We start from the raw sequence: 13,824 nt of genomic DNA on the forward strand, positions 1-13,824 counted from the left end.
CATAGAAGAATGATCTCTCTTTCTCGGACTAGAGCTTCATAACGGATTCATATACTTGGAAAGAACGGGTGAGGGATACAGGTGTACAAAAGAATCCCCCAAAGACATCTGCGTTTAAAGCGTACCTTACAAACTCCGGTTTCGATCTTGCCCTAACCCGCAGCCAGTATTCACATTTTGAACCTGTGATGACTCATCTTATTAGGAATCCGCCTGAATTCTTCGCTTATACGAGCAGACGATGGCTGTGGGATGAGTAGGGCCAGCTTAAACAGAGGTATCGCGAATTTGATATATCTGAGCTACAAAAAGTTGCCATTGAGTCGGCTTGCGCCGAGTCCTGTATCAGTATGGAAAAGCTGGGGGAAGGATCGTATAATAAGTCTTTCCGGCTCGTCATGTCTGATGCGACGGTGGTTGTTGCTCGTATTCCAAAGCTTCGGCGAATGCTGGGCCAGCTCTTCTGGCGACAGCGTCGAAGGTTGCAACAATGGACTTTGTGAGTGTCTTCATCGCCGATCACCTAACTTGATTTTGACTGCTGTCGAACTCATGTTGACAAGATCCATAGGTGAGAAATACACTCAATCTTTCAGTCCCCTGAGTTCTCTCCTGGAACTCTGCAGTGGACACTACGAACTGTGTAGGGGCTGAGTACATCATCATGGAGCATGCGCCCGGTAAATGTCTTGCGGACGTTTAGAAGGATATGGATCTTGAGCATAAAGTTCGAACAATAGAAGACATCGTAAGTATGCAACAGAAGCTGTTATAACTGAGATTTAATGCGTAAGTGGGTTGACATTCTATTTGTTGTAAAAGATTAGACTGGCCTAATTTGAGAAGATATGGATGCCTTTACTATAATAAAGACGCACCACCAGGATCTCTTCCTGCAAAAGTCGAAGGAAAGTCCATCTGTGTAAAAGTTCAAGACGAACATCGCGGAACTTTTCTCTATTGGACCAGTCGTGAACACGGCATTCAGGGCCAAGGAACGAGCGAATATGGAAATTGATCGCGGACCTTGTAGGTGCCCATCATTCTCCTCTCACCTATTTAGACTAATAGATATTCAGGGGTATCCTCACTGGTTTATATACGCGCCCTGGCACTTAGAGAGATTGCTTGGATTCAGAAGTATGCAAAATCACGTTCTCCCAATGACCCATTGTTCGTTTCACAAAGTCAGAACACTCCGGCAGAACATATTTCTCTTCTGTAAAGATATTTGTCTGTTACTCTCCATCTACTTCTACAGGAGGCATATCTCATGGGATCATCTTTATGGCATACAGATCTTCGTACTCCAAACGTATTTGTCAATGACAATGGGGATATTACCAGTGTTATCGATTGGCAAAGCACACGGGCTGACCCCTTATTCCTTGAAGACCATCATCCTCACTTTCTCGATTATAATGGTGAAATGACTCTACAACTTCCTGAAAACTTCAAGCCGCTTGATAAAGACGTTCAAACTATTATCAAGAACGAAGTCTCCAAGTCGATATTATTGTATCTCTATGAAAAGTATACGGCGGAACGGGGTCCTCGTTTAAGTAGAGTCTTCCAATATCCAAATGGCAGAACACTGACAGATCCAATCCTGTTTATGGTAAACACATGGGATAGAGGCATCTTGCTATTACAAGAGTCATTGATCAGGGTACAAAGGTAAGTGGTAAATGCTCGTACCCTTCGTCTGAGAAGCCATTGCTTACTATAGGAAATTCAAAGAAACTGGGATCCACCGGGCTTTACTGCCTAGTGTCCGATCCATTTTCCCTTGGAAAAAATTCAGAGACATCATGAGGATGGAGAAGGTTGGAATGAGGAACAGGAATTTTCGGACTCTATATCCGGGTATTGGGTAGAGATGGTTGGACCTCAAATGCAACATACGACCAAGCCATGTCCATTTGTTCTCAGGTTCTGAAAATGGGAATATCTCCCTAATTGAATGATCTATGTTACACGCAATTCACGCAACATAATCAAGATTGCATCGTTGGAGGCTTTCCATGGCAGCCATTTTTGGGATATATTTACTGGAAACCGACCTCGGGACTCCAAGCAATCTCCGTTCAAGGTTGAAGTAATTTATTACCTAGATACATACATGATTCATATCCGCGAGGTCACCATCAACGATGAATATAAAAACTTCATTGAAAGAATCCGTACACATCCCGCCATGTTTATAATGTGGCAACTCAAGTCCATGGAGCACCGGAAGGCCATTTCTGCCAAAGCCATATATTCGAAATTGTCTTGGTTCCAGCGTGCACAGGAAGGCCGGCATGTATCATCTGAGGATGTTGACGTCCATTCGTGTCCAGGTTCGTCCAGAACAGAGCATTTCCCACGACAGGAAGAAAAATAGTCCCATTCTTCTCACCGTAGCACTCCATGATCGTACATTTATCGGCAGGATTTGACTGTATCTCAATGAACGGAAAATGGGTTCCTCCCCCTTCCAGAGCATCGTTCGCCTCCAGATATATCATCAAGGTCGAAACCCTGTTACCGTTTCTGGTGAGTGCAATATCATCTTCCTCAGCGTCGCTGTGGTAGGTGAAATGGCCGTCTCGAGTATATCTCTGAATACGTGTCTTCTCAATGTAAGTATTTGAGAAGTTACCCTCTATAACCCTCAGTCGGGCGAAAATATTTTGGGCTGTGGGATCGGCATCCTGCAGTTCGAAATACGAGGAGTCCCGGAGACTCTTGTCCAGCCATGGATCCTGGCCAGGTACAAATATTTCCGATTGGCGAAAATGCCCGTCGCTGATATGAGTAAGAATCTTAGAAAATAGCTCCTAGAAGGGACCTTTGGGAAACTTACCTCAGACTCAGGAAATAACGCCTCTCGTCTTCTGTAATAAAGTTACGGATGTAGATTATAAGTGGATTCCATGATAGAACTGTGGTTTCTAGTGGGTGCGAACCGAGTTCGTTTTCTGCGACTACCTGAGTGTGTTGGCCAACAAAGGACCAATTTGAGAATGTAAGGATGTAAATAGAGTAGAATAAAGAGAAAATCGCGAGAACCTTGGAGACGAGAACTGCTCTTGATTGCATGTTGATAATTAGTTGAGAAGAAGGTATGTAATCATCAAATACACCTATATATGGAACTATTTCATATAATATAGTGATATCTTCATTGAGATATGCTTTTCCCTTCCAAGTGCTGCATGCCGAGTCAGCGGTAATCTGTCTGGTATGTAGTTCCTATGCAATATTGGTTACATTTCGATACATTACTGTACTTTGCAGTAAATAACAAGGCAGCGTTATGGTAACACCAGTTAAAATACTGTATCATTAGCCGTCCGCCCTGCAGTCGATGTGATTGCATCCATTCCATACCAAGTCTATAGCTCCAAGGTTACAGCTGAATGAGGGGTGATTGCTCAGAAACTGATTATACTTATCGCCAAGTCAATGCATCTTTCGAGTCGAGCGGAAATCTAGGTGTTATGCCTACCTAATCTACCCCCCAAATCAAACTACTACCTACAAAGCAAAGAATACCGCTAAATGGGTGAATATATCTTTCTTTGAACTAAGCATGGAAGAAACTGATAATTTTGAGCTGGAGTCTCTATTACGATCATCTGAGGACGATGAAGATCAAAACGCAACACCAAAAAACCGACTCCTTCACTCTGACGGGCTGGGAGATCTTCCGAAACAATCGCAACTGTCTAATCGGGGACTTTATGTATATTTTCTATTTGTGCTTCTGGCAAATGTTTGGTTCTATTTGGATCATTGGGGTAGGTTTACTCATCGAGTCATCTTTCTCTTTAACGCGACCCTAGATTCTTATCTGACGACCAGCAGTCATTGGCAGCGTGCAGCTTTTCGCAGACTATTCAGAACCTCAGATGGAAGCGGTTCTTCCACCGTCGATACGACCCTTTTTAGCATCCATTGGTCTTATCTGGGGACTTTTTCGGCTAAAAAACATACTTCTGGCCCTGAGTGCAACATGGTGTATTCTTGCTTGCTTCAAATATCTTGCTGCCGGATCAGCAAAAATTGTCCTCATGTTGCACGTTGTCTCTGCCTTATCCACATCAATCCTCATTAGTGTGCCTGTCTGCCTGGCAGCTTGGGTTTCCCCCAGAAAACTGGGAACGAAAATAGGCTTATTCACAAGTATGCTACCCCTTACAACAGCTTTCTTGTCTCTTCCCGTCTCCGAGGCAATACGTTTATTCAGCCGATATTGGAAGCAAGAGTGGAGGTTGATATTCCTCTATTCTGGGATTCCGCCGTTGATTGCTTTTATGGTTATACTTGCCACCGTTCCATCCAAACTTCCCGGTGCTCCGATATTTGTCTCGTTAACTGCAAGGGACAAAGACAGCAGACATGATAGTTTGGTCGGTCTACTTCGCCGAGTTGGAAAAGTAGTCATCACGAGTGCCAGCAATCTGAGTCCATGGATTCTCTATCTGTCTTCATTTCCAGTCACAGCAGCGTATTTCAGCCTCACGAGTCTCATAATAACATGGGCAATGGATAACGAAGTGACAACATTCAATCGGATGACAGTCATTTCGCTCTTTGCCATCCTGGGAGAAGTGGGTACACAACTCTCTCCCAATGGGGTGTACCCCTATTTCCGAACTCCTGAGGAATGGACAGATCCGCTGCATATTCGGGTGCATCTTATAGATATAGCCATGATGGTTTTGGTTATATTAATAGCGTATTGGCTACTCAACCATCTTCCACGAGAGAACCGAAAATGTCAAAGTCTCAGCACTTTGGAGAAGACGATTCCGTGGTCGTTGGGTACATTCTCTGAGGTCAATATAAATGATGCTTTCCATAGTTGGTGTATAAATAGTGACAGGTGTCAATATGAATATGTAGCTTAATAATTGTCATTATCTACCTTAATACTATGTACGGTAATCTGAAATTGAGACGCACTAGCAGAGTGCAGTCTAAAAATGGCCTGCAACCTGTGGGATTCCCAAGCTGAGCCCTAACCCCGGAGGCGCTAAAATATTTCTATTTACTCATACCCCTCATCCTGTGCTAATAAGTTTGGAATCTTCAATCTGGACACCAACCTACTACTTGGGTCACCTCGGCCTCTGGCACCTTGGCACTTTTCAGTCTTGTAGGGGTCAGTTGGGCAGTGACATCGTGGATACCCTACACCTTGCTAGATTTGGAATTGTTTCGACTTCAAGCGAGGCTCGACAGTATCCGTCAATCTAATCAAGGTAAGTATGAAAACATTCGTGGTCTCGTATATGGCGCACATAATTTCGCCATTTGCTTGCCTCAAATCATCATGACTTCGGCTATGAGCATAGCCTGGGCCTCGCCAACAACCAATGAGGCAATGAGTATGTGGGATGAGCTGAAAGTGGTCTGGTTTTTGCGTATCGGAGGGGTTTCTGCCTTAGTTGCCATGTATGTTGCAACATGGGTCCGGGATCCGAGCTAGGAGGTGAAGGACACCGAGCTGACGTGAGTGAAAGATAGAGAAGTGATCGTGAAAGAACTCAGTCTTTGCAAGTCTTCTGACATGAGTTGGTCTTCACTTAGTCAGATCTGCGCCGAATAGTCATAGTCAAGTCTTGGAAATTTGACCTCCACTATTACGTTCCTCACAACCGTAATAGACTGCCTCTCGTCCGAGGAGTGTACGTATTAAGAGTCTTCATTGCATCCTGCTTGTACTATCTTGGATACTTTCCGCGTAATGGATTTTACCTTATATTCTCACATCGCAAAACGAGATATTAGGCACTTCTGCTGTACTGCACCTTCCTAACTCGGAAAGTGGATGGAGCATATGACTAATCATAGCCATTAGCATCATGGCTGCAGCCCGAAAACTGGCTCGATGTCATAGATATTTACCAGTACTTCCAAAGTTCTGAAAGCGCCACTCGGATAGTCTGTAGGTAAGCTTAATATACATGTGCAGTAAGCCCCCAAGTAGGAAAATGGTTACAAGGCCATATGTATCTTCTTACAGCCCAATAATGAATAGTACCAAACTTTGATGCTAGCTATAATGTTGAAAAGTTGTTCGCCGTGTGTACAGGCCTATTCAGCTACTCTGACAAAATAGTGCTTACAAATTATATTTCGGGGTTCGAAATGGACCTGATAGTTATCGAGCGTTTATGACACATGTATTTATATAATCTAGCTGTAATATTGCTAGTGGAATGTAACAATACAAGCTATATAGCTCTGAAACATACCAGTTTTTCAGATTTCATGTAACGCACTCACATACGCTGCAACGGTACGGGCTACCTTGAGGTACACTGGATATTTCTGTGGAACTTGAAACCCTAGATAGTAGAGTATGTGAGAGTAAATAGATTTAAAACATTTTCACACATTCCTGAAACATCAGCGGACTTTCAGTGTACTCGTTTGGTGGTGATTTATAACCATCCTGCTTTGAAACCACAATAAGATTAGCGATCCCTCTGGCACAGTGCATTGTATGATGCAAATCATATGTTTTGGTGTCGGTCAATCGCCGCCCTAGCTGAACTGCCAAATGCAGTTTTCGCCAACTATAGAGGCAGTGCTCGTCGTGGAAGTATCTCACAAAGGCCAATTCTTCGTCCCCGGACCGTAGACGATCCAAATTTGCCGGTATCGTTAGGTTGCGATCAGAGAACCACGGCCGATCACCGAAAGGATCGTACTCGGAAGATGGTTCTTCGAAATAACAAGCATCTGGGATCCATGATCGTTGCATTGGCTCATAATGACAGTTTGCTGCTCGTGCTTCGGCAGCGGTGCTGCCGCAAGGTATCCATTGGGGTTCGGAGTGCGCTTGAGTCCACGCAATTATCAATAGTAGAGTACAGGCCAAAACAATTCCTGCGAGAATAAATGCTCTAAGCTTAGCCTGGGAACCATTCCTGATCTCTCTTTGTGTCAAGAGCTCCTCTGTGTCTCCCTCCTCAACCGAAATCTTGGTGTATTTTTGCTCTCGGCGACGGCCGGGTGCCCATATGCTTAGAGATCGAAATTTGGACAGATCAAACATTTTGATGCCGAGCGAAGAGACACGAAGAACGGTTTTTAGAATGCCTGAGGAAAGTGTTGAGGTATTTAACTATTGACTGCCTGGCGATACAGGCGAAGAAGTGCCTTTGCCAGAGGGTCGTCATAAAATAGGTGTTGTATCGAAACATGACCGATACTATGGATTACGTAACGCTAAAGGTATGGTCACAGGCTTGTAACGAGACGTTACGCAACTACTGTAAATTAGTCATTCAAATTTACTCTTTTCGGGATACCACACAAAAGCGGCAAGAGTTAGGGCTAATCTCACCGGCTTGGAGCCACCTATGCAAACGACTGCGTATGAACTCTAAGCAATTTCTGCACGCAAGATAGTAAGAGCTGGAGAGCTAACTTGTTTGTATTTTTGTTTTCAACATCCTATCACTATAAGAATTGTTTCTTTTTCCCCGAAGTCATCTCATTCAAAAAAAAAACTTGTCAAAATCGACTCTCAAAATGGCGGATATGAAGAATGAAGAACGTGGGAGACTGCTTCCCGACGATCTCCTTAATGCGAACCGAGTTCTTTATGTCCATACTCCTCAAATGCCTTGGTGGCGAAATGCGCTCAATGTCTTTCTCGTGTCTGCCATATCCGTGGTGATGACCGTTCCGGTGATGCTTCTCATCACTCCCACGCTTGTCCTCAAAGAAAAGAAACCCTTCACATATACAGATTGCGGCAACACATCTACATCGGCTCGACAGGCAGGATGTGGTTATGAGCCTATGATGCGGGCCTGGGTACCGCCAGAATGCTACTATACTGACATTATTGACGACTACGACGTGTTTCGTGATCGCAAGTGGTTTGCAGATAAGGGACTAAGCATCACATCCAACATCGAGAGGCTAGAGTCTGGTGATGAGGAACTTGCATATACACGTTACTGGCATGATGAACACTGCACTTATATCTTTCGGAAGCTAGCAATAGCGGTCGAAAAGCGTTATCCTGCGATTAGCTGGAATATGGCGAACATCGATCATTCTCACCACTGTGCGCATATGGTGGCATTGCGGATTCAGAATAGTTACAACGAGACATTTGTTCATGAGGATGACACATTTACGGAAAGCTACCTGAATTTCCAGACCTGCGTTCTGATGAACTGGGCATGAGAGCAATGCGCTTCACAGGCAGCGTAGTGTTGGATTTAGTATTTGTGTGATGGGTAGGATGGAGCTCGGAACATGTACCTCCATACGTAGATTACAGTAGGTATGATGGAATAAGAATGCTGTGTTATCAATGAAGGTCATTGTATACGGCGCCGCACTATGATATCCACGCTTCTCAACATATGGCAGCGCTCTGCGGGACTACGGCAACTTGAGTTCTTCTGACATACGTTGGGGCTGTCTTTTTCTCCTGAGCACCCAAAGCTACCTAGTAATGAAGCTTCCGACCTGCCCGTAACGATAAGATTTCCGAGGGGTATGAGGCCCTGAGGGGTATTCTGCTGCCAAGATTCAATAAGTCAGACTCGTGTTGTCCTTCCTTTTTGGGAAGTTGGTATGGAATAACAAGACAATAGAAGTGATGCAGAAGGGCAATTGGGGATAAGGAAAGGGTTTAACAGTAGAAAGGTCCATTGAACTTAAACGGAAATTTTCGCCTTTGGTGTCTAAACTATAGAAGTAGAGTCTACCCTCTTTCCGTTGTATTACCCCGGTTCGTTACGGGTACATTACATGTGGGAATACACGGACAAAACCACATATACATACGGTGTAATAAAACCGCACAATACATCATGAATATTTGTACGGAGCCCTCTATACTATAACACCTTCTACATTCACTTGTGTGCTCACTTAGCATCTCTTAAGATTGTATTCTTAATAACAGAGAGCACCATGCATCCATTACAGAGAGATATTGAATCTGCCGACAACTCAAATGTCAAAAAGGAATTATTAGCACCAGAAGAAAGAGATTTCACTTCTCAAGAAAAGAACAAGAACGTCCTGCTATCCTTACTCTCCTTTCAAAGCGCCTGGATTTTTCTGATCAACGTTTTGTTTTTCTCGTTTGGTCTGCTATTTCCAACATCGAGTTTGTGGGAACATCGCCGTATTGATTGTAGTCCGAAAACTACAGCAACCTACTGTAAGTAAATTGGGAAAAAGTTCGACGTTGAATAAAATAGCTCGGGTCTTAGCTGATATAAATGTATAAGCTCCTGTTTACGACCATATACAGGTGATGTGGGAGGATCGCATGGTCCATGACGGCTTCTCTTCCGTATTCCAACAACCTCCAAGTCGCGAGGTTGATGAGGCATGGGGAGCAGGATCCATTTGGCCGCCCACTGATTGGCTGGCAGAGGAGCAGTGGAGTATTAAGGTTCTATCCCCCAGCCCATTGAATGGCGTCTCACGACTGGAGCAATATCGCCCTATGTATGAAACTTAGCGTAACAGTTGTGGTACTTAGGCCTGGGAATAGGTTCAGTGAACACGCACTAAACACACTACATTTTAGTGTAGTGTGGTGTAGTGTGAAATATGAAATTTTCAGTGCGTGCAGTGTGTCAGATAATCTGGATAATCCAGGTTTCAAACAAGGCCTCTGGAGAGATCGACTGTTCGATCTTACAGGTCTAACAGGCACCTTAGGGCATATATCTGGGCACCTAGATTTCAGTCCAATGTTTACCCACTTCTGATGGCTCACATATCACCCTGCCAAAGATGTTTATAAAACCCAGCTTTGAAACCTGATGTATAGACAGAGACAACTCAATACACACAATCTTGCTAGTCACATCTTCCTTTTCATCCAAATAAAACCCTCTTCAGGATTGGCCTGGAATAAACCTTCCAATCCGACACTAGTTTGATATTGTTGGCTGCTGACTGAATGTAGGGCATCGCATATTGATTGTTGAATTCAACTTAAGGACACAGCCTCGTAAGAACGATCCGGTATACATCGAGGACATGATCCCTTTCAACGAGGCAATTCTCCAAACACGGGAGAAAGGGTTCTATCTAGGCATCCAGCGGTTCATGTTATGCTTAGCCTTGATGCTTGGGATTTTCACCGCCGGTCGCAAAACTGCTATTCTTAAGCTGCAGTACAAGCATCTTCGTGTTGTCGGATTGGTGGGTTTACTCCAGGCCAATCCTAAATAGTTGCTTACAAGGATGGTAAAGGAAGAATTAACTAGCAAGATTGTGTATTGAGTTGTCTGTCTCTCCAAATACATGAGGTTCCAAAGTCGGGTTGTTATAGACATTTTGGCGGGATGAATTGTGAGTATTCACGAGGAGTCAACATCCGGCTGAAATTTAAATGCCCAATATATACTCTAAGGTGACTGTTTGACCTGTAAGATCGAACAGCCGATCTCTCTGCTTGTTGGAATCCGAATTATTCGAGAATATCTCGGAGGTGCATGGGTGTTTTCAGAATATTCCCTAATGCGGAAATATTGAAGATATATCCGGATAGGATTCGGTGTCATGAAAGTTCATCCCGAATCCTCTATGGCGTCAGCCCATAACAAGGGTGTGGTGAAGTGATTATGACCGGTGCTTCATTTGATGCACCATTCCTGACTATCGTCAAAAAGCTGGCCATTTACTACATTCTCTCCCTCTCGAGAACACCTGCCACTAGGCAATTCGGACACCAGCCGGAGTAACGATGGATCATCTTTCAGCAGGGAAGCTTCAAATTCGGGCAGTAGAGCTGATAGTATCTCAGGCGAGCTTTTTTGACCGGGCTCAGCAGCGCGAGAAATCAGCACAGTTCCACAGAAAAAGCAATTAAACTTGCCCGTTGTCGCTTCCGTGATTGCCACTACGGCACCCCGAGTCGACGAATAGCTTCTAAATCCAGCCTGTCGCTCTTGATATTCTAGCGGCCATTTCTCGATGATGATTCCGATCTTAGAGGCCCCAAAGGTAGATAGGATACCAGTCCAATAGTCCGGCGGTTTTTGATCACGGAGCCAGGAAAAGCTAGACACCTCGAGCGTAATAGCTTTATCTTCATCTGTAAAGGTGAAGTTGGGCAGCTGATAGCCCTGGACAAGCTTGACAGGGAGATTAGTAGCAGAGAAAGTTATACCGGCGAGAAGAACATGCCATCCTGCTTTGTCAACGGGGGCAAGAGGATTGTTGGCTGGAATTCCTTCGGGTTCTCCTCTGTACAAATACCTCCTTAAAGCCCAGCCAATTGGGGGCTCTCGCGTTCCAATCCTGGGTTCCTGAAAAAAAGTGCCTTCTCGGGGAACAGTCCCTGGCCCATTGTAAATTCCTCTCTTCTCTCTTGCAAGTCTTTAGTCTCGGTTATTCTGTGTAGTGTCCCCTGATCTGTTAAAAGGAGCGTGGCTAAGCAATATGGTTCGTCTTCATCCCTGCTCGTTGTTCTCCAGTGAGCTAGAGCATATATCTCGCGAATTCGTTGCGCTCTCGACATCTCGCGGAAAGCACGAACTCGAGCATATGGCTTGATAGCTCGCCTGGAGCCTTTTGAGGACTGAGAATCGATTCCCATGGCCTTCATATGGCGGTACTTGCGATTCAAGATTGACGGCTCCATCTTGGAACTGAAAATAGATGTTGCAGGCAAGCACGCCTTCCTGAAGGGTCCACAGTCTTCTGAACCAGCCACTAGTGCTGGCCCTCATGAGGATTTCCTCGGAAGAAGTATGGCATGAATGATGCTCGAGCTCTGTGTTGAGCACCAGAATTACCCGTGCTCGCGTGTAGATCTCAGCCATACTTCTAACAGCCGTCTTTCTGATATGGTACAGATCACTCCTCACGGGAATACATAGAGTATCCATCTATCCATCCAGAAAGGGAGATTAGCAGAGTCCATGTCCACTGCTCTCCTTTCTATATTGAGAAGGTTGACCCTACTCTGTAGCCGTGTAAGTTGGCAAGTTGGTAATGCGCATCTGCGTGGATCACCAAGGCCATCAGCGTAGACATGAGATATTGCAACGTAACTGGCCTCATAGTCACTGCTTTGTGTCTCCAAATATGTGCCCATGAATGTCCAACGGATGATACTTTAAATTGCGTCAACTTGAAATAGTCTGTCTCGAAGAGGAGCTGGTTCGAGGTAGGCCAGATTACCGTTGGCACGACTTGAAAACTGAGAAGTTCGTACTGTCATGAAGATTAAGTTCTTACTAGAGCTCCCTGCCAAGATATAATGCAGATAATAAGAGTCATACACAGTGAAATACTGAATCCTGTTAGCTTACGATGCCAATTTGGGAATTTCTCGTCTTAAGCAACGCTCTACCCAGACACAATCTACAATACTGGTTCTAACACGCGTCGGGGACCTGAATAGTGCGTCAAATGAACACTTGTCTCATCCTATGTAACCTGATCTTGATATACCAGCTGGATTAGTCCGTCAAGAGGCGTTGGAATTTTCAGTAGTGTGATATCTAGAAAAATCCAGGAGTGCCTCTCCTTCCACGTAGGAAGGCATATATATTTTCACTTGTAAACTATCACGAGTAGCTTGAAGAATGAGGTTTCCAGCTTCCTTTTCCTCTAACACTTTTAGAATGAGATCTCCCTGAACCCTAGGATCTAGAATCAATGCAGTTAGTATATCATGGGACTGCCCACCATACAGGTAGACGTCGGTACCGCATTGGGCCTAGCGTGATCGTAGCAAGGACATCAGAAGGATATCTGAGGGGCTTTTTAGTGGGGAATAACTGAGTTACAGCGCGTTTTCGGTAACTGCTTTGGAACATCAATACCAAGATATTCAGATCGCAATATACCAACATCTGTTTAATCAATGAGCTAGAAAATTGAACTCCAAAGTATAGGCTTGCAGCTTTATTTTGTAGCTAAATTAGAAGAAAAAATACCTACAAATGAAGAAGTTATGAGAGTATGACAAGATAGTGGAGTCTCCTTCCGCTGACAACCAATCAAGTCAAGAATGCTAGGTAAGGTATAGTATTGTTTAAATCTTAGGGTTAGATATCTAGACTGAAAAAGAAAAGAGGTGAACAATTAGATAAGTAGTCTAATGAATTGCTTTTTACTAGTTGGCTAACAAACACTATGACCTTTTTAAAGCATCTATTACCTTACTTAGTGAAGCACCAGCCCGTATCCGCTCTTCCTCTAACTTTGCTACAACTGTTTGACAGGGATCCCCTAAAGAGGCATCTTCAACAGTAGCCAGTCTTCTAATCTCATTAATGAGAGTCTTCCTTCGAGAATAGAACTGGCGTTTAGCAGAGCTCTCAGGCCCTGAGCGCCAGCCAGAGCTATAGAGCTCATCAAGCCTCTCAATTGAAAGCTAGCCATTGAGCCCGACAGTCCACTCTTTCCACAGTTCTGGGATTGTTGTAGTGTTCCTCAACATACGATATTGCAGTGCCTGTGAAGTTTTCTCAAGCACCATCACAGGAAGTTGAATAGGCGCTGTAGGGCCAAAGGCTGCTCCTGTAATAGGGGGTGGAACAATCTGGCCTCTAGGCACGAATTGACAGGTAAAGGTACTACCAATAAAGTCATTGATAGTGGCTGTTAGTTAATCTATTTGGCTTACCATTAAGTCCTCTAATGAGCAAAGGGCTTGTAAATAAGTAACCTGGACAGTCTAAATAGCTGCAGTCATTATACGAAGCCGGTCGTTTACAGCAGGGATGGCCTTTTGAATAGCAATAGAATGAGGATCTTCTTTCATGGCTGTTATAACAGCCATATGAATATCTAACTCAAAGGCCTTATATTCTGCCATCTAAA

The 13,824-nt window shown here is 44.2% G+C and overlaps 6 protein-coding genes across 6 annotated transcripts; 2 read left to right on the forward strand and 4 right to left on the reverse strand.

Moving 5' to 3' along the window:
* Positions 1-490: 490 nt before the first annotated feature.
* On the forward strand, positions 491-1,877 carry TSTA_084830 (uncharacterized protein; the record flags this gene model as incomplete). Its single annotated transcript, XM_002478170.1, has 6 exons — positions 491-499; positions 704-748; positions 930-1,029; positions 1,080-1,187; positions 1,299-1,677; positions 1,730-1,877. The coding sequence occupies 6 exons, from the start codon at positions 491-493 to the stop codon at positions 1,875-1,877; spliced, it is 789 nt and encodes a 262-aa protein (XP_002478215.1).
* A 339-nt stretch (positions 1,878-2,216) lies between these two features.
* TSTA_084840 (prolyl 4-hydroxylase alpha subunit, putative) lies at positions 2,217-3,084 on the reverse strand (the record flags this gene model as incomplete). Its single annotated transcript, XM_002478171.1, has 2 exons — positions 2,217-2,790; positions 2,849-3,084. 2 exons carry the CDS (start codon positions 3,082-3,084, stop codon positions 2,217-2,219), a joined length of 810 nt encoding a protein of 269 aa, XP_002478216.1.
* Positions 3,085-6,373: 3,289 nt separating this feature from the next.
* Positions 6,374-7,054, reverse strand: TSTA_084850 (uncharacterized protein; the record flags this gene model as incomplete). Its single annotated transcript, XM_002478172.1, has 2 exons — positions 6,374-6,837; positions 6,871-7,054. The coding sequence occupies 2 exons, from the start codon at positions 7,052-7,054 to the stop codon at positions 6,374-6,376; spliced, it is 648 nt and encodes a 215-aa protein (XP_002478217.1).
* Positions 7,055-7,533: 479 nt separating this feature from the next.
* On the forward strand, positions 7,534-8,199 carry TSTA_084860 (uncharacterized protein; the record flags this gene model as incomplete). The annotated part of the gene is made up of 2 exons (XM_002478173.1): positions 7,534-7,963; positions 8,009-8,199. The coding sequence occupies 2 exons, from the start codon at positions 7,534-7,536 to the stop codon at positions 8,197-8,199; spliced, it is 621 nt and encodes a 206-aa protein (XP_002478218.1).
* Positions 8,200-10,622: 2,423 nt separating this feature from the next.
* On the reverse strand, positions 10,623-11,632 carry TSTA_084870 (HET domain protein; the record flags this gene model as incomplete). The annotated part of the gene is made up of 2 exons (XM_002478174.1): positions 10,623-11,289; positions 11,325-11,632. 2 exons carry the CDS (start codon positions 11,630-11,632, stop codon positions 10,623-10,625), a joined length of 975 nt encoding a protein of 324 aa, XP_002478219.1.
* Positions 11,633-13,375: 1,743 nt separating this feature from the next.
* On the reverse strand, positions 13,376-13,819 carry TSTA_084880 (uncharacterized protein; the record flags this gene model as incomplete). The annotated part of the gene is made up of 3 exons (XM_002478175.1): positions 13,376-13,602; positions 13,628-13,669; positions 13,702-13,819. The coding sequence occupies 3 exons, from the start codon at positions 13,817-13,819 to the stop codon at positions 13,376-13,378; spliced, it is 387 nt and encodes a 128-aa protein (XP_002478220.1).
* Positions 13,820-13,824: the final 5 nt, after the last annotated feature.

Source organism: Talaromyces stipitatus, genomic scaffold (assembly GCF_000003125.1).
Source record: "Talaromyces stipitatus ATCC 10500 scf_1105507295527 genomic scaffold, whole genome shotgun sequence".
NCBI classification, from domain to species: domain Eukaryota; kingdom Fungi; phylum Ascomycota; class Eurotiomycetes; order Eurotiales; family Trichocomaceae; genus Talaromyces; species Talaromyces stipitatus.